The sequence below is a fragment of the Coturnix japonica genome, chromosome 2 (genome assembly GCF_054131305.1).
Source record: "Coturnix japonica strain WE chromosome 2, WE-NBRP24, whole genome shotgun sequence".
Classification (NCBI taxonomy): domain Eukaryota; kingdom Metazoa; phylum Chordata; class Aves; order Galliformes; family Phasianidae; genus Coturnix; species Coturnix japonica.
The window spans coordinates 38,726,767-38,751,589 of record NC_140664.1 but is presented as its reverse complement, the minus strand read 5'-3'; the positions used below and the strand labels follow the sequence as shown (position 1 = coordinate 38,751,589).

Here is a 24,823-nt window from a genome sequence, read left to right as displayed (position 1 = left end):
TGCAATTAATCATTAATTATCCAATTCAGCAAATTATTTATAGAATCTGAAAACAAATACCTTCTTTTCTATTTTTTTTAATAGGGATAGATAATTTTAATGTTTACATGAAGAATTTATTCCAACAGATCCCAAAACTTGGATTTAGCTCCAGTGATTCAGAGGTATTCACACCTGAGAGCATGTATTTATGTGCTACAGCTACTCCCTAGAGAAACCCTTTTTTAGCCTAGGTCACTTTTTCATTTTACTTTGTCTTTCTATAAGCTGGTACCCAAAGAATATAAAGAACTAGCACATGGTAGGAGATGAAATACAGCTGCAATGATTTAGACAGGTGGCGTAACTTGTGGATACAGAGAGAAACCTCTGGTCTTCTCTTAGGTTGTATGTTCTGCTAGTTTTTAGGAAAAGATTAAGTCCACTTACATGTCCTAGAAATTTTGAAAAACAAGACTGACTGATATGTAGGGTTGTCCTCTAAGAGACAGGAGCACGCAGGAAAGCTGAATCCCAACAACCAGAATAAAATTACCCAGAATAAAAATGAAAATTAGCTGAAGGTGGGAACTGAAATCTAATTGAAGTGTAAATAGAATAATTGTAGTCTCACTTTTTTAATACAGATTATCATTGCTTTCCCCTCCTTTGTCTTTTGTGGATATTCAAAATTTGTGGGTTTATTTATAGACTTAATCTGATATCAGAGGAGAACAGTTTAATAAGCAATGTGATTATTTACTGAAAGGTAGAAATGCTACAAACCAGACCTCTAGGACACCTTAACAACTGTCCAGGTATCTCACCACATCCTCACTGTATGACAGAGGCTGAGTTGGAGCAGGGATGCCAGAAGTACATGTGAATTCCAGCAATGTCTGGCAGCCTTGGAAGTCTCCAGACAAGCAATAATCATAGAATCATAGAATATTCTGTGATTCTGTGATGCTTTAAGTTGGAAATGACCCACAAGGGTCCAACTCCTGCCTCCACTCAGGACCACCCATATTTTAAACCTTATGTTTAAAGGATTATTCCATGGTTAAGTATTCTCAAGAACAGGATATTCACATACCCACTATCTCATTTACAACAAAGGTGTGAAAGAAGATATCACACATCTAAGCAGGCCCAGCCCTGAGACCTATGTTATTCAGAGGTTGCTTACTTCAGTGTCAACAATGAAACTACTTTTAGCATAATATTACTAATATTTATTTCAGACCAATGTTCTACTGTTAGACAGACACCTTAATGATTTCATCCTTTTGTCTTCTCCAAAAACTAATTATTCACAGTGTACGACTGTAGTGAGAAATTGAAACAGACTTAGCCAAGGATAATTTGTAACATGGCCATTCATGCAAGCGTTCTTGGGAAAGGAGGGAATTTCATTTCTGATCATTACTGCAGAATACTTGAACCTGAGGGAATACAGAGCATCTGCATTACTGAAATTTAAGTGAAGAAGTACTCTGTCTTCCCCTCTGAAAAATATCAAGTGCTCTTTCTTGGGGGCATTTGATCCATTGATTTCCAAACATTTTATTTTCAGTCAAAACAAACAAACATTATTTGGAAAAGAAATATTTGTTTTCCCTAACCTCCAGCATTTTTTCTTTTGTCCCAAATTATGAAAATCTTAGCTTCAGATTATCCTGAAACAGATTTTGAGAATTCTTTATATTATCTTCTCTTCACATTAAATTCTAACTAAAAATATACCTGCGGAGCTCTGCTCTACCAATTGACAAGACTTTTCTTGTATAATCTTATATTCCAACCTCTCCAAGAGTTTTTTCACTTGTACATAATTACAGGTAATAAGTATGATTTCTGTTCTCAAATACTATGTCTGCCCCAATCTGCCTAATTGGGACAAGTCTCCTTGGGAGTTAGCAAAAAAAATTTAGATTAAAAAAATCCATGCTGGCCAGTTGCCTCAGCAACAGAGACTCCAGCAATTGAAGCGCTGGTTCCCATAGAGGTGATGGAGCCACACGTTCACAAGACTGGTTCAGACTACACATAAATGCCTGTGGAACTTCCTACACAACCTGTCAGTTGAGAATTGTTTCATCAAACTTTTTCCAGCTAATTCTTGTTGAGACCATTCCTTCTGATTAATGGATTTAATTCCAAATGGAAGCGTTTAAGAAGGTGCAATACAAAAGTTTCTACCAGTTTCTGGAATAACAGTTTGCATAACAGGGCACATTAATCTTATATGTTAAACTACTAAGTACGTTTTGGCTTTTCAAGCATATAAGCATGGAAAATATAGGCCTAATAAGATTTTAACATAAGTACCCCTAGTAAGGCATTTGAGATTAGTTACAATGTAGGTGTGCTTTATAATCGTGAAAGACTCTAATAATGCTGTTTATGAGCTAAAAATGAAAGCAAAAGTATGACTTTTATTAATTTAGAGCATTTTTTTTTGTTGTTTTTTGCTGCAAATGATTTTGTCTGTTATTAAATGCTAAGTCAAGCTATTTTGACACCAAATATTTTCAGAAAGTATTTGTAAGATTAAGCTATAACACTGTGACCTTAATGACGCTCTTAATGTAAGTTTGAAGTAAATGTGAATTAACATGAATTTATGTGGCTAATAAGAATGTAAATCTCAGTCTATTAATCTGTGTGGTTAAAAATGAACGTGAAGTATATAAATCTAGATATAAACATTTTTTGAACTTCTGAACTTTTCCTAAGGAAGTTGTTTGCTGCTCTGCAGTCATTCAACCTGCCTGACATAAAAGTAGACACAAGAAAGTAACTAAATATTTTAAATTGATTTTGTTTTTAATAATGGAAGATCTTCTGCCTGATTTTGATTAAATGTATCTGTGACAGTAACAGTTCTAAAATTACAATTAATTGTTATTAGAAGAAACAAGTATATAATGTATATAATGGGTGAAGTCAGCACTGACACATAGGTTCCCTATCTAGCAAAACTGCTAGAACACAAAGATCAAAGGGTAAGTTTTATTTCCAAAGGCAATTGTTTTGCAAAACCTACACAAAGGTAATTCTCTTGGCTTAAAAATATTTTCCTGAATACCCAAAAAAACAACGACAGGACAGAATTTCATATCTACCTCCTGACTGAATAAAAGAAACTAGATAACAGGTCTTCTCTGCATGTTATTCATATAGGCACATTAATGGACATCTGTGTCTTAGCAAGAACTGTCAAGTACAAGAAGTGCTAAAAATGTCCATTTCTACTTTGGTAGAAATGGTAGCACAATTTGTCATCCTAGAGATGACCATTAGAGTTCCAAAACAAATATCTAAAGGAATGATCAAATTTCTGTTATTTTACAGCAAAGTAAAGAGATTTCACCTCCTGTAAAGGGACATCTTCTGGAACCTTCTGTCGGAAAAAACATTTGAGTCCTATGGACATCCTGTTCCATGACTGCTTCTGTCGTATGTAAATCTAATCTGTCCAGCCATTGATACAGCTGATACATACAGAAAGGAAATTATTTCAAAAATTATTTCAATTACTTTTTTTTTTTTTTTTTTTTAAACCAAACTAATAATATGATTTGACTACCTGCTGTATGAATTTTCTTATTGAGTCATCTGAACTTATGGAATTATTGATTTAAATTTAATTACAACATTAATTTGATGCTTACATTGTTTAAATGTAATAAGCTTAATGAAAGTTTAGCAAATTTGCATAATAAAAGCTTAGCAAAGAAAAATCTTTTCCTTCTGTTTTTATATGAAGCTGTCTGTTCTGAAATCCTACCATGGTGTCAAAATTCTAACATTAAAAAAAACCAAAAACCTCAGGAATATTGTAAATGATACGCTTTTGCTTAACAGCTATTATTTAGTCTTGTTATATCTCAAAAGAGAAGAACAATCAGTTCCATCACTAATTTCTATTCTTAATCAAAACAGATGTGAAAACTGATTAAACATTTACAAAATAAAAATTCTGATATTTCTTTAACAATAATTTTCATTTCTTTCACACTGAATCCTTAAAGGATTTCTTTTTCAATTAAGATTTGTGAAGAAATAGGTGTAGAGGTCAGTTTTCTTGCTGTAATATTATCAGTGCTTTCACTATTAGGCTTGTGAAGATATGAAACAATCCAAGATCTCCACAGTGAACCGAATACACAAAAACAGTTTAAAGACTGAAATTGTTTTTGTTTACAAATAATGTGGTTGGTTTTTTTTTGTTGTTTTGTTGTTGTTGTTTTTTTGTCATTAAGGTCAATGAATGGGAACCACAAAATCAGAAGTTAATTGCATAAACTGACATGCATTATATTTATTTTATATAATATTTAGTGATTCAAAACAATGAGAACTTCATTTAAAAAACCTGCGAACCTATATCCCAGCTGAACAAAATACTAAAGGCAGTAATATCCAAGAGGGCTCGGAGCCAAACACATACATAAGAAAGACATGAAAATATGTTTATATAAAAGCATAAAAGAACTTCACTTGACTTGCATGACTTTTTGTATCAAGCATGCTACAGCAGTCTTTTGATTCTAATATGAAACTACAGTAAGGATCATTGCACTAATGCGTGAGGATTTGTGATAATGTTGCAGAAATTTTACTGTCAAAACTGAACTGCAGTGTAATGACTTTTGTTATCATGGTTTCTAATAACTATTCAGAATGAATTGACCCTACATATGTTTTACTGCAATAATATGTCAGTTATCCAGAAAGTAAAAAAAAAAAAAGGAAACTAGACATCAGTTGATTCCTTTCTCCCCCACACCCTCTGTATAATACAGCCTCTTGAAGAGAACCTGAATATGACAGTAAATTTTTACTTAAATTTTAAAACAATAGTAATTTTCAGGGAGATTATTTTTATATGCAAATTACATGAACAAAAACAGTTCTTAAAGTTTTGTTAAACAGATTCGAGTAAATAGGTTATTAACATATAATGATAGATCTCTATGTTTTGGAATCAAACCTAATTTTAAGAGAACAAACACTGTTGGCTACAGTACAACCATTAATTCATTAGGAAACTACAATGGAAGTAGCAGATTTTATTCTTGGGATAGATATTCTAGATTGCTCAATATACAAAGAAGGATATGATAAAATAACTAGTTTTGGTTTTCATGCATATAAGTATTTCTGGCACTAGTATGCAAACCTCTTAACATTTCCAGAAGAAATACACGAAAGAACGTTTGAAACTTCAACCCTTCCAAGTGAATGCTGATATTCCTAGGTAGCTTTTTGATTTCAGAAGCCCAGCAAAAACATAATATCTTATGACATTCATTAGAATTGAAGAATTTGTAGCATAAAAATGGGGTGAAGAAAACAAAGGCAGAAGTGTACAATACATCTGCAAAAACAAGCATATTACCTGTGCTACATAGTAACTTAATTAATTGCAGGAATTGAAGAAAGCAGAAATGCTTTCTCACTTGCAGCAAAGCTGAAACTTGCCTATGTGTTTTCCACCAGGCTGTTATCTCTTATAGCTAGGAAGAAATCTAGAAAACAACAGTGGGATATGAAAACCTTGTTTCATCCACTGCGTCTGTATAGCAGTACTAAAAAAATAATCTTTTCCTCCTCCAATAGAATTCTTCTGCATTCACTATACAGAAGAGAGTATTCTACTTTCCATGGGCATAGCTCCTCTGTTCAGTGATGTGTATCCTCCTTGTTCATAAGTGCACCTTCCACAGCACATAGAAACTTGCAAGATCATGATAAAACACTTTATGTTACCAAAGACATTATTTCATCCATCAAGACAGCCTTTTCTGGGGCTGAACAAAGCAGCTGCTTAGGATCCCAAAGTAAACCTACTTCATTATATATATATATGTATATATATAATTATAATTATATATATATTATATATTATATATTATATATTATAATTATATATATATATATAATATATTATATATATATATATATGTATATATATATATGTAGAGGATAGTAGGAGAAGAAAGTCCTCGGGATTTAGGAATGGATGAACATGCTTCTTTAAGTCTGCACATTGTAATGCAGGTATATAGTGCAACACCTAGAAAAATCATTACTGTGATACTCCCTTAGAATTGATTTTCTGTTGCAGTTGTAATTCACTTAACCAAACAACCAAACAACCAAGCAAACAAACAAACAAAAAAACAACTAAGAAGAAAATACACCTCCTTTTTATAGGAGCTGTATGTAGACAACAACTTATTTCCTTTTGTCATAACTGCTTAATACTCTGTGATAATGATAGACATGTTTTGCCTTAATGCTTGGACTAGTTAGCTCCTTAACAGAGTTAAGAGTTATCAGAAAGGAAATAAGAGTAGTTGTCACTATAATCCTCAAATTAATATTCTCAATAGAGTTTCTCATCTTCATATATGTACTGCTACTAAATGGCACAGAGGACTGTCAGAAAGCCTAAATATTCCCATCACTAATTTCTACCATAAACTACGTACACATGTTGTAATGCTGCTTATAAGCTTCTATAGGATAGTAACATACTCATAACCATTTTCTTCATAAACAAGATTTTAAAAAGCCAAACAAATGATTATGTGGCAGTGATGATGAAGCTAGATCCTGTTGGCATTGCAATGCAATTTTACTATGTTTATTTTATTGTATTCAAATTGAGAAGGAAAGAAGCAATAATATATGCCAACTCATTTGCAATTTTTTTTCCTTCCATATTACCTCACTGAGATGTATGATAATATCACCCGCATTATGTCCAGAAGAGGTAAACAGCAGAGTGGGAAATCTGTTTCACAAATATTACCAAGAACAATTACATCCAGAAGGCATTCTTATATCCAAAGAAATTAAAGGTCCAGATTACCTAACATAGATATATTTTTCTTTAGGTAGCATTATAGTGGATATGCTCTAATTCTGTATTCAGAAAAAATACTTTCAATTCCTTCTGTAACCCACTCATGCTAACAAAACATTTCAGTGCTCATAGCTTTGCCTTTAGATCATATTTAGGGAGCATAATTAGCACTCACTTGGTGAGGAGCAATAAAAGAGAATTTCTTCCATTATTTATGTTTTGATCTTCAACTTGTTCTCCAAATATGCTTATCTCTAAGAATGTATGACTTAAAAATATTTTTGTTCTGTGAAATATAGAAAGGAGCACAGTTAACAAGAATACCTCAGAGGGAACAAATTCCGAGTACCCTGATTTTCAGAGTTGGAGATTTACTGAGGTGTTCTGTGGGAAATGAATGACAGCTGAAGATGGTATAGGATATAAGAGGGACTAAGGGGACTAAAAGAGACTGCTAGCAGTAAAGCACTACTAATAATCTGGACTTCACATCTCATTTATTTATTTGAAAACTTCTTCACTGCACTTTTTTGAAAATGAACCTAAATACTGATGTTGACAGGACCTGATTCCTGCATATGTGTCCAAAGTTAATAAACATTCTTACCCTGTTGATATTAACCTAAATTTTTCTACATGATTACTTACACATGTACTAATTTTCAGAAAGACATGAAAAAAATCTAAGCAATATTCTGGTTAACATACCTAGGTAATATTTTTGATTTAATTACAGTTAATGCTGATAGAGTCGATGCTCATATTCTGAGAACTATCTATAGATGCAAAGCAAAGAAAAAAAGAAAAAACTTCACATTTTTGAAAATAGTTTTACAACACCTCACTTGATTTATGTTCCACAACACTGTTACATTTAAACAAACAAACAAACCTATTGAAATGTGACTAATTATTCAAGAGAACATTATACCTCAGTGCTATACCTTCATCATGGAAGTTCATCAAATTAGATTTCAATTTCTTTTCATTTTCATATAAATGTTTTCTACATTAAACATGCAGTGTCTGATTATAGCTGTTGTAAAGCTCACAATTCCCTGAAAGACTATTTGATAGAAAAGTAATGCATAATGTTAATGTGCTGGATACTGTGCTGGGTAATACAGTTTTGTACAAAAATAAATACACTCCAGGTAAAAAACAATAATCAAACAGAATTATGACAATGGATAATTAATGCCTTATATGAATAGCTCTAAAAAGCGGGGAAAACAAAAAAAAAAAACAAACAAAAAACAAAACCATAAGCAAGCAAGAAAAGAAGTGAAAATACAAAAAATGCTCAAGAAGAAAAATAAATGCAGGTGATAGATAGATTACTAGCATATATTCCATTGGCATTATGTTACTGCATTGATCAAATGCATTTCAAATAGGAAATGTATTAATTGAATGAGTGGTGTTAGCACTTTACCTGCTGATGATCTCTAAATGAATCTTCCACTTTGATTCTACTTTCGTAGAGTTCTGTGAGTTCTTCTTTACAATTTAAGTAGCATTTCTGCAACATTTGATGTTCCTGAGCTAGCAACAGATTTTCTCTAATAATTTGCTCCAGATTGGCCTAAAGAGAAAAGTAATTGATTACACTCACTGTAAAATGCTCGTCTAAGAAATAAAATTATAGTTCATTTCCACAGTTTTATTCACTGATTCCCTCATGAACATCTCTAAAATATAGACAAGATTACGTTTTCAGTGAAACCAGTGGGAAAACTACAAATATTTTCAGTGTTTAGAATTTTGCTAAAATATTTATACTGAAATTAATATTATTATTAATGGTTTCCTGTGAAAATAAACCTGTAAAATGTTACAGTAGAAACTACTAGGAAAAAATAGACTTCTACATTATTACATTAAGTCCTCTTTCTGTGCAAAAAATATTTTGCCTTAATTGCCAAAAGATCCACTAAATCTTTTCATATTTTACTATTTAAATCTCTTTTACCATGTTATACAAAAAACAGAATGCAATAATCATGTATTTAAAAAAATAATAATTTTAAAGTTTTCCCAATCATAATTTGATTAACTTGATTTTAAAGTCTAATTTAATTATCAGCCATCATGGTTCGCTACCAGGTGAAGTGTTTGGTAAGTGTGCTTCCATAATCAGACGAATTTCTATTGTTTTTCAAACTGATCTTGACTGAATTTCCTGTAATTTTAACTCATGACTTGCAACAGTCATAGAATTTTCTAAGGTATTTTGTCTAAGTTACACAGATAATCTGATTGAATTTAAAATTGATTTATGTCAAGGAATTCTGCTTTCATTTATATTATTATTATTATTATTTCCATTAAAACATGCATCTTATGGGAGGGAAGCCCAACTAAACATGCATAAAGTTAGACAAATGAAAATTTCTTCTTGCTTCATAAGTATAAAACAGGATGTCTGATCTCCACATTTCTAAATATTTTTTGAGATACCCTTTAAGTGTATATCCTTAAAATATATTTTTAAAATAGGATAGCGAGTGATGATGATACCACCCATTAGAGAGGAGAGATGCAATAAAAAGATCAATGGGCAAGCATAACACTTATTAAATTTATGTAAGCTGTTTCCTGTTGTATTTGGGAGGCACTTCTGTTAAATTCAGAAGCACATAATAAAGCGGAGGAGTAGAGGACAGCTTACAATTACGTACAAGTCTGGGCCAACTAATTAAACCGAGATGTCCATATGAAGAATGGTTGCCATAATCTAAGGAAATATTTCAAAGTCCTATAATGCAGAAGTTTAGCCAAAAAGTTTCTCAAGTTAGAAAAGTATGTTTATGTGCTGAGTTTATATGAGTGGACAATTTGTAATATTATTTATGTGTCATGGAAACCCTTGCTGAAAAGCAGAGCTATCAGAAAAGGTAGAGCAGTTGGGCCAGTGCCACTATAAGGTCATCCCTGAATGGAGTCTCTGTCCTACAGGAGCAATGGCAGCCCTCTGACTTGACAGTCAGAAACCATCAAGTAATTGTGTTGCCAAAATCCAAAGAAAGGGTCTGTAAATCACTGTAGTTGCATTTCTGGTAGAATACAACTACTCTGGTAGTATTCAGCTGTTACCCTATTCACTTCCCTGACACTCTTCTTCCCTTTGAGAGAGCACTGTGCAAATGGAAAGGTACACGTGAGGCAGAAAAAAATATTTTGAGCGTAAAGAGGTTTAGAATTATTTTCTCAGATCACTGATTGAAGGTTCAAGTCATTATTTATACATGAATACTACAAGAGACAGACTCTACTGCAGCTAGTCAAGCTCCATTTGGAAGAGCAACATAAGTACGTGTTTACCTCATGAGCTGGGACCATTATAAAAATCACCAATGTTTTAGCCACATGTTACATACACAATTTTGCCCAGAATCCAAGAAGACTAAGGACTTTCAATAAAATTCATACTTTACTTTAATATCTTCCCTGTCTTTAAGAAAATATCTACTGAATTACTGGACTAATAAAGACCCAGATCTTCTGGGTTCACAGTGTGTAATGCTGAAGAATCCTCAGTTTTTTTGAGTCTGCTCCCAGGAGAGTAATTTGGAGTCTTGCTTTTTAAAGACAAAGCTAGCCAAGGGAAATAGCCGCATGCCTGAACAGACTCACAGCCATCCTGTGGAGCTGCTTTGAATCTGGGAGTTCCCGAGACAGTTTGCGTGTTAACAATTCTTTTTTTTTTTTTTTTTTAAATATGCAATGTCTTAATCAAGATATATTCACTATTACTAATAACTATCTATGTTTATACACATTTTCAGAAAACTTCTGCTAGAAGATTGACACAGATATGCATTCAAATGTGAAAACTATTCTGTACGGAACTATCACTCCATATGTCATTAAATACTAAAATGCTATGCACCTCCCAGAATTATCAAGATAATTAATGGAAAGATGTAGAATTCAGTGAAGAGGTAGTGACTATCTCTTTTATTACTCTTTGGGTAGTAGTAAAGCTTTTTTTCAAGCTGACACTTCCATGAACAAATATACAGTGACTGACACTAATATACTCACATTCATTACATAAAACAACTACTGTCCTCAACATTGACAGCATCTTAGCATAAGTAAGGAATATTGGAAAGTCACGGAAAGACTTACTAATGGAATATTAACACTAATAGAGTAAGTGGCCTCAACATATATACACCTGAGTGCAAACCCAGTAAAGTCCTACCGTTATTTTTTATATAACTTAAAATGATTCAGACATTTTAACAAGAAAAAGACATATTTACGAGCACTTCATCTTTATGAGAGAGAAAAATGATCAAACTGAGACCAAATTTTGTATGTCAGACTATAGTCCACACTTCTTTTTTCCTATTCTAGCAAAACAAGGATATGAATCTCAAAATCGACAGTAAGATAGATATGTAAGTAGGTAGTCATGGCATTTGATACACGTCTGCTAGCTGAGCTTCTGAATTTGAAGACTTGCTAACTGGTAACAAGCACTAAGATTCTTCTCTTTGTTCTCTTCCTCTTCATCAAGATATTAAATCACATACTACTTATGATATGCTACTCTTCACCTACAGGTACACTTGTATGAAATATGGAAAAATGTTTTCCACATTTCTCCATTAAGTTACTTTATTCAGTGAGAAAAAGAAGTATAACTCAGGGGAATTTCTTGAAGGCTCTTACATGAAATGAAACTTGAATCTCAAAAGTAGATAAATCAGATGGATCCTGAAAATATAATTGTAGAAACAAATGGAAGAAGATATTTCTTTGCCTTTTGCGTAGCTATAGACAACCTGGACAAATGGTATCAGAAGTAGAATACTGAGTTAGATAAAATGTCTACTTGATCCAACACCTTTTTTTTCTCATTATGTTCTCTTGCTCAACATAACAACTTAGCTTCTACCTTTCTGGAACAGCAGGAAGCTGGGACACTTTTGTGTGTGCTGAACACAGTGAAAGTGGATAACCTGTCTGTCATAACACATACTCACACTAAGGCAACAGAATACATGGAAGAAAAAAAAGAGAGCAAAATGCTTCCCTAGACTTTAACAAAAAAAATAAAAATAAAAATAAATTGTTAGCACAATGGACAATAAGGAATGACATGCAATGCCACGCAACATGAATTATCAGTCCGGTATCTCAGGACATATAAAATTTATTCTAAAAAAAAGCTCCAAATAACAATCACCACTCTAGCCTAATCCAGCTGGAGGTGGAGGGGAAGTGCAAAAATGAATGTTAGAGACAAGTAAGGGAAACTGCAAATGGAATACACATCAGTCTCAATCACTTTGTGTTGCAAGTGATCCAAGAATTATTTTATTGTTCAATTTCTGTGGCAAAAGTTTGTAAAGAATTGTGGAGAGAAACCTTAGGATCGATGAATTTGTCCACATAATGATATACCAATAAACATGATATAAATCCCTGTAGTTAACAAAGTCAATCATCAATTTGAGTGTTCACTTTGACACCAGTGCTTTATTGGAGTATAAGAATAATTGATTTTGACAACCAGATGCATCAGCACAGTGAACTAATTATGAAGGGATCTATGTTCATTGGTTATACTGCCTAAATTAGATATTTTGAAGATTTCTCCAAGCAGGAATGACTACACAGGAAGTATCCTTTTTGGACAACAACACAGAAAGTGGATTGCAAAAAGAAATTACTTAAAATTAGCTGTTAACGTGCATCCACAACTTTTTTAAATTTTCAAAAGAAAAAAAAAAGATATTTAGTTGTGCTGTTTCCCACAAATGTGTCTTCTTCCAGACAGTAGAGCAAAGAATCAGAAACATACATATAGTCTATGTTATCATGACCTACTACAACTGACAGATCTTTGGAGAACCAAGATGTGATCAAAACACCATGTAAAAGAACCCTAAGATTTGAACAGGTCTCACAACCGATTATTTTTAGTTCTATCTTTATCTGCAATCAAGAAACCCTTGTTTCTTGAAACCCTTGAAGACCTTTGAAAATTTTGAAACCCTTGAAAATTTTGCATTGTGCAGTCAAATATCATTCAAAGACAAGAAATCTTCTGAAATTCCTCTAAAGCTTTCAATGAAACTCCACAGGTTATTGCAGCAGGTCTACCAGTAGCTATATTTAAAAAGTCTTGAAAAAGCTGTCATTCAGAACACAAAATGTTAAACATCATTCTTGTGTCCAACATGTATTTGAAAAATTTGCCACTGCTCTACTGAATAGAATTTTACCCTACTAATGCTCTTCAGTAATTAAAAATGTTATTGTGGATAAGAGAGAAATATAGTTTTCATATTGAAAGAATCAGGAATGGGAGAGCTTTGTCTAGGGCTACTTCAAGTTTAAGATCAGTCATGATTACAAAGGTTCAGATGCAGTATTCAATATCTTTAGAAAGCAACTGGATAATTCCTGGTTTCACATTGCAAAACTAGAATTTGGCAGTGACAATATATGTTTGAATATATACCTAAAGAATGGGCAAACAAAAGGGACATGCAGGAGCCTGAAGAGTTTTTATGTCTTTGAACATGTGAATATTAAGATATGAGACCAGTCTCTTGGAAATTCTCCTCAATAGCACAGAAAGTGTGCTCAGAAGTACACTGAAGATTTGGTAGCTTCTAAGAAGGTAAGGAAAATGAACTGATTGAGATGGATCTTCATGTTGCTGGATGCCAGAAGTGTGTTAGGTCTCAGAACCAATTTGCTGGAGCCAAATTGATATATCGCATAAGTCACAGTTCTTTTCTTCCTTGATATCATGGAAAGAGATTGGTACCAAAGCACTGAACTGGAAGTACAAGCATAGTGCCTTCAGGTAGTAGGGGTCAGTGACTCCACCAGTGTTGTCAGGAATAGAACTTCAGAAGGCACAGGAATAAATCAGTGCACCCCGAGAAGTGAAGTATTAAAAGCAAGCAGAACACAAGTGAAAGCTCACAAACAAAAGAAACTGAGTAAGTAACATTGCTGTTGCAGAGAATGTGAATGACAACAGATGATAAAACAAAAATGAAGAGCAGACATCTTGCATTTGAAGCTAACTGTGGAAAAGTGTACCTTTAAAAGATTTTGTTGCAAGTGAATTGGAAACAATTATTATAGTACATAATGTCAGTAAATTTAGTATTGATTGAAGAGGATTTCATTTGATCCACCAGTTCTGAATGCTAATGGAAGAAAACATCAATCTTTCAAAGACCAGAAAACTTAAGAGGTGAATTCTTTGGACAGCTAAGCAGATGATAAATACATTTATATTAAAAATACTTTTTCTTTAAAAACAAGAAATACAAAATTAGTCATTGGAAGAGGATTATATAGCCTAAAACTATAACACTGAATTTAGAATCCTGGTGACAGATTCTTCCATGCTGAAAGATTTTATTTCAGGAAAATTAAAAGCTAGCCGCTTTAAATAAAGTCCATCTATAAATATGAATGAAATATTTTGATATATCATAAAAAATATTTTGAAATTACATAGAATCCTCCTCCATATCTTAAGTCTATATGCTTTGTCTAAACAGAGAGTTTATGATTTTATTATTGATTTCTGCATAACATAGCTTTAAACAGTTAAACACAAAATTATTTGCCTATTATGCATATTTAACTTTTCTTCTAAATCATCACATTTTGATTATATATGCCTGTCGATATTTTTACAGCATATTACAAGAGAGAACTTTCAGTGATATTTTGGAAAAGATGGAGCTGAATGGAATATGAATTTATTTATTTCATCAGGACCAGTTGAAGCTTCATGAATGTTCTTCTTTTTCTTAAATACTTAGGGATGGACAATTCTGCATCGTGAGGGGAAAAGGCTAATTACTCACAGGATGGTACATAGATACACACTTTTTGACATTACAAAAACTAGTATTTTTTTATTAATGGAAAACAGGTGAAGAAAATAAATAACAACCCCCCTTATTCAGATACTAGTACAAAAACCAAACACTCTTTCTACTGCACAGCAAAATCATCAAATAGACAAAAATATCTAAGGTATCAAATAGCAATATTGAACAGAATACCTGTTTCCTACACATATCTCACATACAGGTATATTATATCTCTAAAGTGATAGAAATGTGCAAATAAAGAGATTCATGAGATAATTATTTAAGTTTTTGATTAAACTCATTGGAAATCTAAAAAATGTTTTGTTGCTTCATTTAATGAAATGTGCAAAATGTAGTAGATTTAATAGAATAATGTCTTTCATTTTGACATGCCCTATTGCTAACCACAGAAATATTAGCACTCAATTCTGGCTTTGCAAATAGAATTATTTACATTTATGCAATTAGAAGAGTCACCTTTTAGCCTTTGCAACCAATATCTTTTGTAATTCTTTTAAAAATGAATACTACTAACTCATCCTCCCTTGATAACAATACTGATATTTTGTTTTAAAGGAATATTCTAAATGAGGGTTTGTAGATCCATATTTTGCCTAATCTCAGTTACCTACTTTGGTCCACTGACAAACCATTTGGCATCAGTGAACTTCACTATAGTGATGATGCACATGACTGACACCCAGTGGTCTTCCTGGCTGAAATTTCTTTTAAACAAACCTGCATCTGGACACTTAAACATCCATCTTAAAAGCTTCTGTATTTTTATTTTTGAAATTTCTACTAGACCTTCTGTATGGATACTTAGCTTGTTCTTACTCATTGCTTCTCATGGAATTCTGAAATCCAGCTGCTGATGATGGAGAAATACTATTTACTTTGACTATTTCTTATAAGCAATATTCAGATAATTAATTAAATTAGATTTAAATCTGCTTTTTAGAGCACTAAATGAAATCTTTATACTGTTAAAAGAAAATTATTTTTCACTTCAATTAAGAAAGCCTCACTTTCAATTCAAAAGAAAGCAGAATGCTTATCTGACTTTAAGCAGATTTTTATGTAACACAGAAGGCACCTTCATGCCTCTCTTCTCTAACTAAAATAAAACTTCTTAAAATTTTGAGACAACTTCTTAAAATTTTGAGACACTGAGAAATTTGTCTGGAGAAATTTCACTGAACAAAACTAAACATACAATAAAAAAACGAACAAAAACCTATTTTTAACAGACACCCAAAGTAACTAGTTTTCATACAAACACTGTTGCCTTTCTTAATAAAAACCTCTAAATTATACATTACACTTAGATATCAAGTTAGATCTCAAACATAGAATATAACTATAACATTACACCAAATGTTCAGTTATCTGGTTAGAACAGGTTTGTATTGCAGATAAGATAGATCAATAAGAGTGTAGAAAAGATGGGTATTACATGTCCTAAGCAAGTAGATATAACGTGTACAGACACAGCTCTGTATCAGCGCAATATTGTGGTTATCTGTACAATTATGTTTGTGCCTCAGGCTCTCTCTACCATATTAAAATCTTGCTGAGTGGAAACCTGAGAAATCATTACTCTACTCTACAGAGAGTCCTTGGCACAAGCTCCTTGCTTATGAAACCTTTTATGCCCTGAGATTATAAGTTTCTCTTTACCTGTTCTCCTTATGATGAAACCTGAGACCTCCCTTATCATGGAGAACTCCACTGTCTAAAACCTACAGACAAGTTCAAACAGTAAAGCACAGAAATGAGGCAATACACACAGATCAATCACAGAACAGCAGTAAGAAGTGTTGAGTGCCTTTAGAGAGGTCTATGTTTTATTTAATGAACGTTTATCCAAAAAAACATGAGAGGAATTTTACTTCTTTGATGCCCAGCCAACAAGTTACGAATGAAGTTGCTATATGCTGGAGGTCCTGCCTGCCTTGAAGGTGTTTTTTTGTTTTTTTTTTTTTAATTTTTATTATTATATATTTGATTTAATTTCTATAAACAAACAAAGGATACATAAAATAGCTTGACAGCAGCCATATTACAGGAAAACTTTGGGGGTGTTCCTTGATGAAAGACTCAACATGAGCCAGCAATGTGCGTCTGCAGCCAAGACAACCAACAGTATCTTGGGCTGCACTAAGAGAAGTATGACCAATCAAGAGAAGTATGACCAGCAGGCTGAGGGAGGTAATTCTTTCCCTCTGCTCTGCTCTGGAGACCCTACTTGGAGTGTCGCACCAAGTTCTCATGCCCCCTACACAAGAAGGACACAGAGCTGTTGGAGCTGGTCCAGAGGAAGGCCATGAAGATGATCAGAAAGCTGGAGCATCTCCACTACAAGGACAGGTCAAAAGAGCTGGGGCTCTTCAGCCTGGAAAAGAGAAGGCTCTGAGGAGACATTATAGCAGCCCTCCAGTACCTGAAGGGGACCTACATAAAAGCTGGATAAGAACATTTTATAGGAACAGGTAGTGTCAAGACAAGGAGGAATGGCTTTAAACTGGAAAACGGTAAATTTAGACAATATATTAGGAAGAAATTCCTTACTGTGAGGATGGTGAGACACTGGAACACATTGCCCAGAGAGGCTGTGGATGCCCCTCTCTGGAAGCACTCATGGACAGGCTGGGTGGAGCTTTGAGCAATCCAGTCTAGAGGGAGACGTCCCTGCCTATAGCAGGGGGGTTGGAACTGGATGACTTTGAAGGTGCCTTCCAGCCCAATCCATTCTATAATTCTAGGAAAGGGAACCCAATGCAAAGAAAGACCAATGCACTAAAATGTATTTCCACATACACACTGCCCACAATACAGTGCAGTGGTAAACAAAAGTATTGAGAATTCGCCCACTCAGTATTATCAGATTTCAGGTAGGACACAGTCAAGCTTCAAGAAATCTTCCAAACTATTTTGTCATTGGCCATGGCATGTAAATCTGACATTTACTGGAGGAAGCAGAATCAGTGAATTCCAACATCAGAAAACAACTGCTAAAGCCTGGAAGATTATAGCTTCTGCTGGATGTTCTCTGTCTAGCATATATCACAGTTTAAATGAAGCCTCAGAGAACCCAAACTTCAAATCATAAACAGTGTCATAAAATCTAATGCAATAACAGTATAAAATGAAATTATAACAGTGTTTATGTCAATTTCCACATTGCATGCAAAATATTTACACGAAATTGTGAGAATTAATAGCGAGCATTCTTTATTGAACACTCATTTTAAAATCAGCAAAACCTCAAAAAAAAAATAAATAGTGTACACATTCACACATACTAGTAAAGGTATATTCCTTGCAGCTTTTCAAATCAGACTAATACTTCTACATTAACTGCTATAAACAAGTGAGGACAACTGTTCTTAAACTGAGTATAGATATTTTTTGTCATTAAAATTTTGCAAAATTGTACCAGCTCAACCAGATCTGTGAAGTCTGGCATTTTCTATATAGTCCAGGAAACACGGATATAATCTCTTCTAAACAAGCAGCTGTAATACACATATGAACAGTCCATATTATCATTCATCTACGTATTTTCTCAAACAGTTGAGGCTATTTATACAATGGGATATATTTATTATTTTCCTATGTGTAGTATGTATTATAATTTTACTTATATATATACTTTCTGTAACATATTGTAAATATATAATAAATAGCATGTTCTAATTGTCATTTGTTTTAGAGATATAATTAAATGTAATAAGGGAATAGCATTAGCTTCAAATGATTTTTTTTTCTGCTTTTTCTGATAAGCCAAAATTGAGCTTTACAAACACAAAACTAAAAGCACAAACCAGTGCACTCTACAAGCAATCTCAGAACCAAAGCTACTCTCAGATAAAACTCTTTTCAGAACTATCTTTTAGAAGTACTTTTACCCTTGTCTATCTATGAATATACAGTTTCTTATGGCAAAAAATTTATCTCTCAATATTCTGACTGTACAGTCATTACATGAATGGGCAAAGTGAAGGGAGCCACACACAATGGCATTTCCTCCTCAGCTACCATATCTCAATAATAGCAACAAATATTTTTCAAAATAGGAAAGGAGGGAGATAAGAATTAGAATTTTTATGTAGATTAAAAAACCTGAATAACTCCAGTGATCAGGAAGAAGTATTTTTTTGATGTCTTTGATGCACATATTTGCAACATCAATGCTCCAACAGTAAGTCCCCATATCCACTATAATCGCAGGAGCATTAGCTGAGTCCTTGAAGGAAACAGAATCAATCTATCTCATGCAGCATTCGCTTTGAGTCTTCCTCAGTATTACTGCAGTTGTTGAGAATATAGATACAGGTTCAGAAGTCACTAAGAATAGAGGTGCTTTTCAGCAAAGCTGATACAGCTTAGCTCTAACGACTAGATTCAAATAAAAGCAAAAGGCTGTATTTAGATTGTTTCACAAGACAGCTTGATATATTTCATTTTTGGCTCATATTTTCATGCAAAGATGGCCATCTTTGCATCAGCAAATAATATGAACTATTTTGTATGTCATCTTAAGTATGTAGTGTTTCTACCATAAAGAGAAAACAATAATTTTGATGTCAAAGTGGAAAACACTTGTAGTTCCACAGGTCTGACCTGCGGAAACAAGCAGAACCACTGATAGCGACTTAAGTGAAAGTCTTGGAACTACCACAAAATAAAGCATAGAACTGCAACACTAGAAAGAACATAAATTGCAACAGAGTCAAAAAGATCTGAGGTTTTCACCCATTTGTTCTTTGTAAGGTACATATAACATACAATTCTACTTCAGCAGGGGGTAGACATTGCTGGTTTTGGAACAACCATTTCTCTCACATAACAAAGGAAAAGATTTTACTGTAGTGTTTTCTAGTACTACAATAAAAACAGGGATAGGCATTCACAGTGTCCCAAACGTGAATGTTTTTATCTGTGGATTCAAGGTCAAACTAATCAAGTCAGTCTTAGCATTTCCAGCTATCCAAAGCTCTTTCTTTGTTTAGGATAGCTAAAACTGTTTCTTCTTCTCAGAGGATCAGGACAAGCATAAGCCATGCTTCTTTGTTCTGTTAACAAACCCATTAACATTCCAGGTGTTAACCCACCTGGTAGCCTCTCTTGTACAGAAGGTGCTCATGTTCTCCCCCTTAGACAAAAGACTAATCATCACAGTACAGAACCGTTCAAGACCATAGTGCACTTCTTTCAAATTAAGTTTTTAATGGTAAACAGTCATATCCTCATGGCACCTCATGTAAGAGAGGGGGTCTCAATACAGTATACTATCTGTAATAACCATAAAATAATAGGTTTCTGATAGTTGAGCACCTATCAGCTGAAGCCAGAGAAAGATGTGGTCATTAGACATCTCACAGACTTCATAACCAGAGTTGAAAAGGGATAGAGTACACACAACGTAATGTGCCACTAAGATGTTAGCACTCAGCACACATGAGAAGTGAGGTTGTTAGGCATTATAAAATGTAAGAGAAAGGGAATCTGATGCTAGATTATTTAAACACTTATCTGAAATGCAAATCCAGGTTTGTTGGCAAGTGTACATGCAAGGCTGATGCCCTTCTGGATTCAAAGAGATTTTCTATGAGCCATGCAGCAACCTGAATGAGCATATCAGTCCTTGAGGACAACTTTCTGTTCTGATTCCTGTGACTGCAGTATTTAAAAGAACAAGAGACAGGGTACCTGCCTGCTGTGTAATTCTCATTCAGATCTTCAAGCTTAAGGTCATTCAAAAGTATCCAGTCTTAATAAATGACATGAAATCAAAACACTGTTTTTAAAGAGTGTCAGACATGAGTCCCAAAGTATATAAACACAGCACTAAAAGTGCATTAAAAACAAGGCAGTTGAATTAAACAGAAGACCTATGAACAAACCAATATCACAAAAAAATTTCTGGCAATCAAATGTACTCTCTCACTGTCTGAGCTCTTGTGACAGAAATGGCAACAAGCCGCTCCACCCTACTGTCTCATGATAAGCATGAAATGCTGGGGCATGAAATTAAAACTTTGGCTTCTGTCATGGCAGAACCCTATTTTTTTTTCATATTTAGAACAATTGTTACAATCTCAAATATTATTATCTGAAATGCAGCGTACTCTCTGACATACTTTAAATAACACTACAAACAGCCAAAAAAATTCCATAAAACTAAGAGATGAACTAAGATTTTTATGACTGTTATCTGCAGATAGCTCTTTTACACACATGGGATACTATTATATTTATCATATAGAACATCATATGTTACTATGCAGATGCATAAGAAAAAATGTGTTATATCTGATATTCACATAATATCAAAAATGATATGACAAAAATGCTAATGAAATTATAACCTAACTATTTTTTCAATCTTTTCAGTACAACTGAAACAGGAGCTGCTTAATGACTTATTCCTCATATGCCATTCAAAGCCCACTAATTTATTCTAGTGCTGTCTGCATTACCTAATGAAGATGATACCCTTAGCTTCTCTATCTTCAAATTCTTTTCTGCTGCTGTCTAGTATTTTAATTCAAGCATTGAAATTATGTCCACTGTTTTTGCCCTGCAACCCAGAGTTGCATTTCAGTTCACTTTATGTATCCCATCCTCAAGGAAAGGACAGCAGCTATTTGGAGTTCACAGAGTATATTGTCTTTGAAAATCCATGCACTTGGGGGATCATTATATATCTGGAAATTAATACATTATTTAGTATAGTGCTGCAAAAATCCCCACATGCTTTTTGTCCTCAGTTATTTTTCAGTAACACCTGACTGAAATAGCTACCTTAGAGGAAAAGAGAGCATTGAGAGAGTAGAAATGGCTAAGAGCCATATGCTTGTAAAACACTACTACAAGCAGAAAAAATCATTACCACCCAAAAATCTCTCTGCTTTTGAAAAACCCAGTATCATCAAAAAACACCTGCAAAACAGAAGAGTACTACTTTTTTGAATAGCACATAGAGCAGCACATTAGGTTTGTTGTTCCCCCCCCCCCAAAACGGTCCGACAGTTTCACTGCCAGGTGTAAAACTACCACAACAGTCTGAGCTTCTCAGTTTAGATAAGATGATGTGAAGTTGTCCTGTGTATCTGCAGGCTTTTAGGAAACCTACTATAGCTCCTGATTTGCACAGTGCTGAACTGTTCTCTCATTAGCAACAAATCATTCAAAGAAGTATGCAAATAGTCTAACCAATTCCTCTATGATTTCATGATCATTTTAAAAATTAAAACTTGGTATATTGTGGCATAAAGCAGGTCGCTGTATTCCTAATGAGTGGTAAACTCAACAATAATTTGAGCCAGACGTAAACACCCACAACGTGCCCGGCCCTTACATGTAACCAGTCTTGGTTGTGTGGGAAAACTGTTGCGTTGCACAGATATAAGAGGCTCTAAGCACCTACAATAAAGGTCATTTGTTCTGCACCAGCAAAGGAGTCCACACCTCTTTTGCCACACCTGCAAGGGAGCTGGATGCCCTCTTGCAGCAGGTGTATGATAGGATGCAAAGAAAAATAAAGCTGTGAAGATTAAGTTCACTTGTTATTTTCGAATATTTCATGAAATCATAAGGCTTTCTTACCCTTATTAAAGACTGTAAAGGAATAAAATGGCAGAAGACTTCTGTCCAATGAAAGAGGAAAATGTGTATTTACCTGTAGTTTTTTTTTGGTTTTTTTTTTTTTCCTCCAGTTATTACTACAACATTTTTACTGCATTACCAATAACTGGAAGATTCCAGTGTTAAAACCTCTCTCTGCAACAAGTATTATTTCCCTGTTTTTCAAACAGAATCAAACTCCAACTTAATCAAATTGTTGAGAAGATAGCTTGCAGAATGTAAATGCCCATCCAATGCCTTAATCATAGAACTGGACTGAAAGAGACTGCATATTGACATGGGTGGCAGTGCTGAAGCTGGATCTAGACATTTAATCCACACAGTTTTAGGCAAGACACAACATGCTATTTCCTTTCACCTGTGAAGGGGCTCATCATGACATTCTTTGTATTCCGTTATTTGTTCCTCTTCAGAGAAGTCTCATCTATCAGTAAATTGAGTTTTGCTCTGCATTATTTGGAGCTGAACATTTATGTTAGAGAAAACTGAAATAGTTAATTTGACTAAAGCAAAATACTGTTTTTCTCTCTCTCTCTCTTTTTTTTTTTTTTTAGTTCATGTCACATGGGGATTGGCCACACATAATCATATCAGTTACTAATTTAGATTGGTTAGCCTCTATAGGTGCTTATTATACAAATGGCAACACACTATACAAAACAACTATAATATAAAACTTATCGTTCCGCACACAATAAAAAGAAATACAATGAGGACAATTAAGTTAACCTAATCTTCTCTAGCCCACAGCCAAAAGTGTAAGAAATATTAGGTCTGTCTGAAAGATGCCTTATAGATATATAAATGTTTCATCATTCTTGCATTATACAGGTCTTTTTTCTTGGTACATAACCAGCTCTACTCATGTGGACTTAAATATGTATATACATATATGTTAACTGAAGAATATATCTGAGCTTCGCAATTGCTAATCCCAAACTCATGTAAAACTGTATGTGATCTCACACTCTGTTCCTTTGTTTTAGTGCAACAGCACTGCTCAAGAAAGGCACTGAGGGCACAGTATTCCTATAGGAGATTTCTTCTGGATGAGATATAAATGGAAGGTCCTACCCAAATTGGTCATTAGCAATCCCAGGGAACTCTTCATAAGAGTAGGTGTGTTAAATTCAGTCTCCTGGCCGAATTCCAGCGCAGGTAATTACATTCAGCCTACCTAATTTCCCACTGCAATTACAAATGCAGAGAGATCCTTAATTTCCAGTCCCAAGCTGCTGTGCAGTGCTGAATAGTTGCTATGTTTCACTCAGGATAGCTGCACTTCAGCACGCTATGTATAAATTGTGACAGCCTGTAAATCATCTCAGAACGATTTCAGATGGAGGTGCTACACAGTTATTCCAATTAGAATAATCTTAATTTCCTGGCACTGATCTTAGTATTGCTTTTAAGAAGCCTTTGGAAGAAGAAAACCTTCTTAGTACACTAGACAAATCAGGCAAGGCATAAGTGCAGGTGTTAGAACTTAGAACTGCATATATGCAAATTGAGATACATATTATATTTTTAATTTCTAGCAATCTTAAACATAGTTTGCACCATCAGTAATATAGGAAATGTAAGAGCATGGTTCCAGGGTAAGATTAATGGCACACCCCAGCTGTAAAACTTCATTCTTACTATTAACATCCCACCAAAGGCCTTAGACATGCATAAACACAGCACTCTGCCAAAGCTAACTATAAAGCATCAATAAGAAGTTTAGCAGATAAACAGAGACTGTTTCTAAAATGAGCTACTAGAATTCCCATCAAAACCTTACAACATCTCCACATCCTAAAAGTACAAATTCTCAGTTTCCTCTAAGTCTCCCTGGGCTTCATGTCCAAAGACTAGCTGGATTACCACTGAATGGTAAGTTCCATAAGAACTACTAACAAGACCGGTAGGTAAACCACGGCTTGGAAGTGCTCTCTTAGAACTATTACACTACTTTACTTTTACTAGTTCAGTGCAGTACCTTGTGACTGAAGTAAAATTATATTCTATGATGTCAACTTCTATAGAATTTTAGTGCTACCTTCACTGCCACTGTTTGACAAAGGGAATGTGCTATCTGAGGGTGTAAAGGGTTCCATAAAGGGTATGTGGAAGAAAATGGAAATCCAACACCGTTTAAGGAAATCAGTGAATAAATTACAAAAACTGTCCATTTGCCTGCCCTTTTTAATCTTACTGTCGTATTCAAACTATTGGGCATGTAACTGAATATCTCAACTGTACCTGAAGAAATAATGGAGCGTGTCTCTGCAGTAAAACAGAACGGCACTAAACTGATGAGTTTAACCCAGCAGAAAGAGCGGCTGTAAACATGACAAATGCCTGCTATTGATTTCAGGTTTAATTACTCTGTGCAGCACTGACAAAGCCCATCAGATGTTGTTGTGAAGTGTAAATGGAACAAACTACACTTCACTGCCCATAG

At 34.1% G+C, this 24,823-nt stretch overlaps 1 protein-coding gene across 5 annotated transcripts in view; it reads right to left on the bottom strand.

Annotated features, from left to right (window-relative positions):
• The window catches only part of CCDC178 (coiled-coil domain containing 178), a 173,117-nt gene that overhangs the window by 44,452 nt on the left and 103,842 nt on the right, over positions 1-24,823 (bottom strand). For 4 of the 5 annotated variants that reach the window (XM_085537412.1, XM_085537413.1, XM_015855502.3 and 1 more), the window contains one exon: positions 8,295-8,444. The exons of the other annotated variant lie outside the window; for it this stretch is intronic. In XM_085537412.1, coding sequence (XP_085393538.1) covers positions 8,295-8,444 — 150 coding nt within the window. The remainder of the gene's footprint in view (positions 1-8,294; positions 8,445-24,823) is intronic. 5 annotated transcript variants of the gene reach the window in all.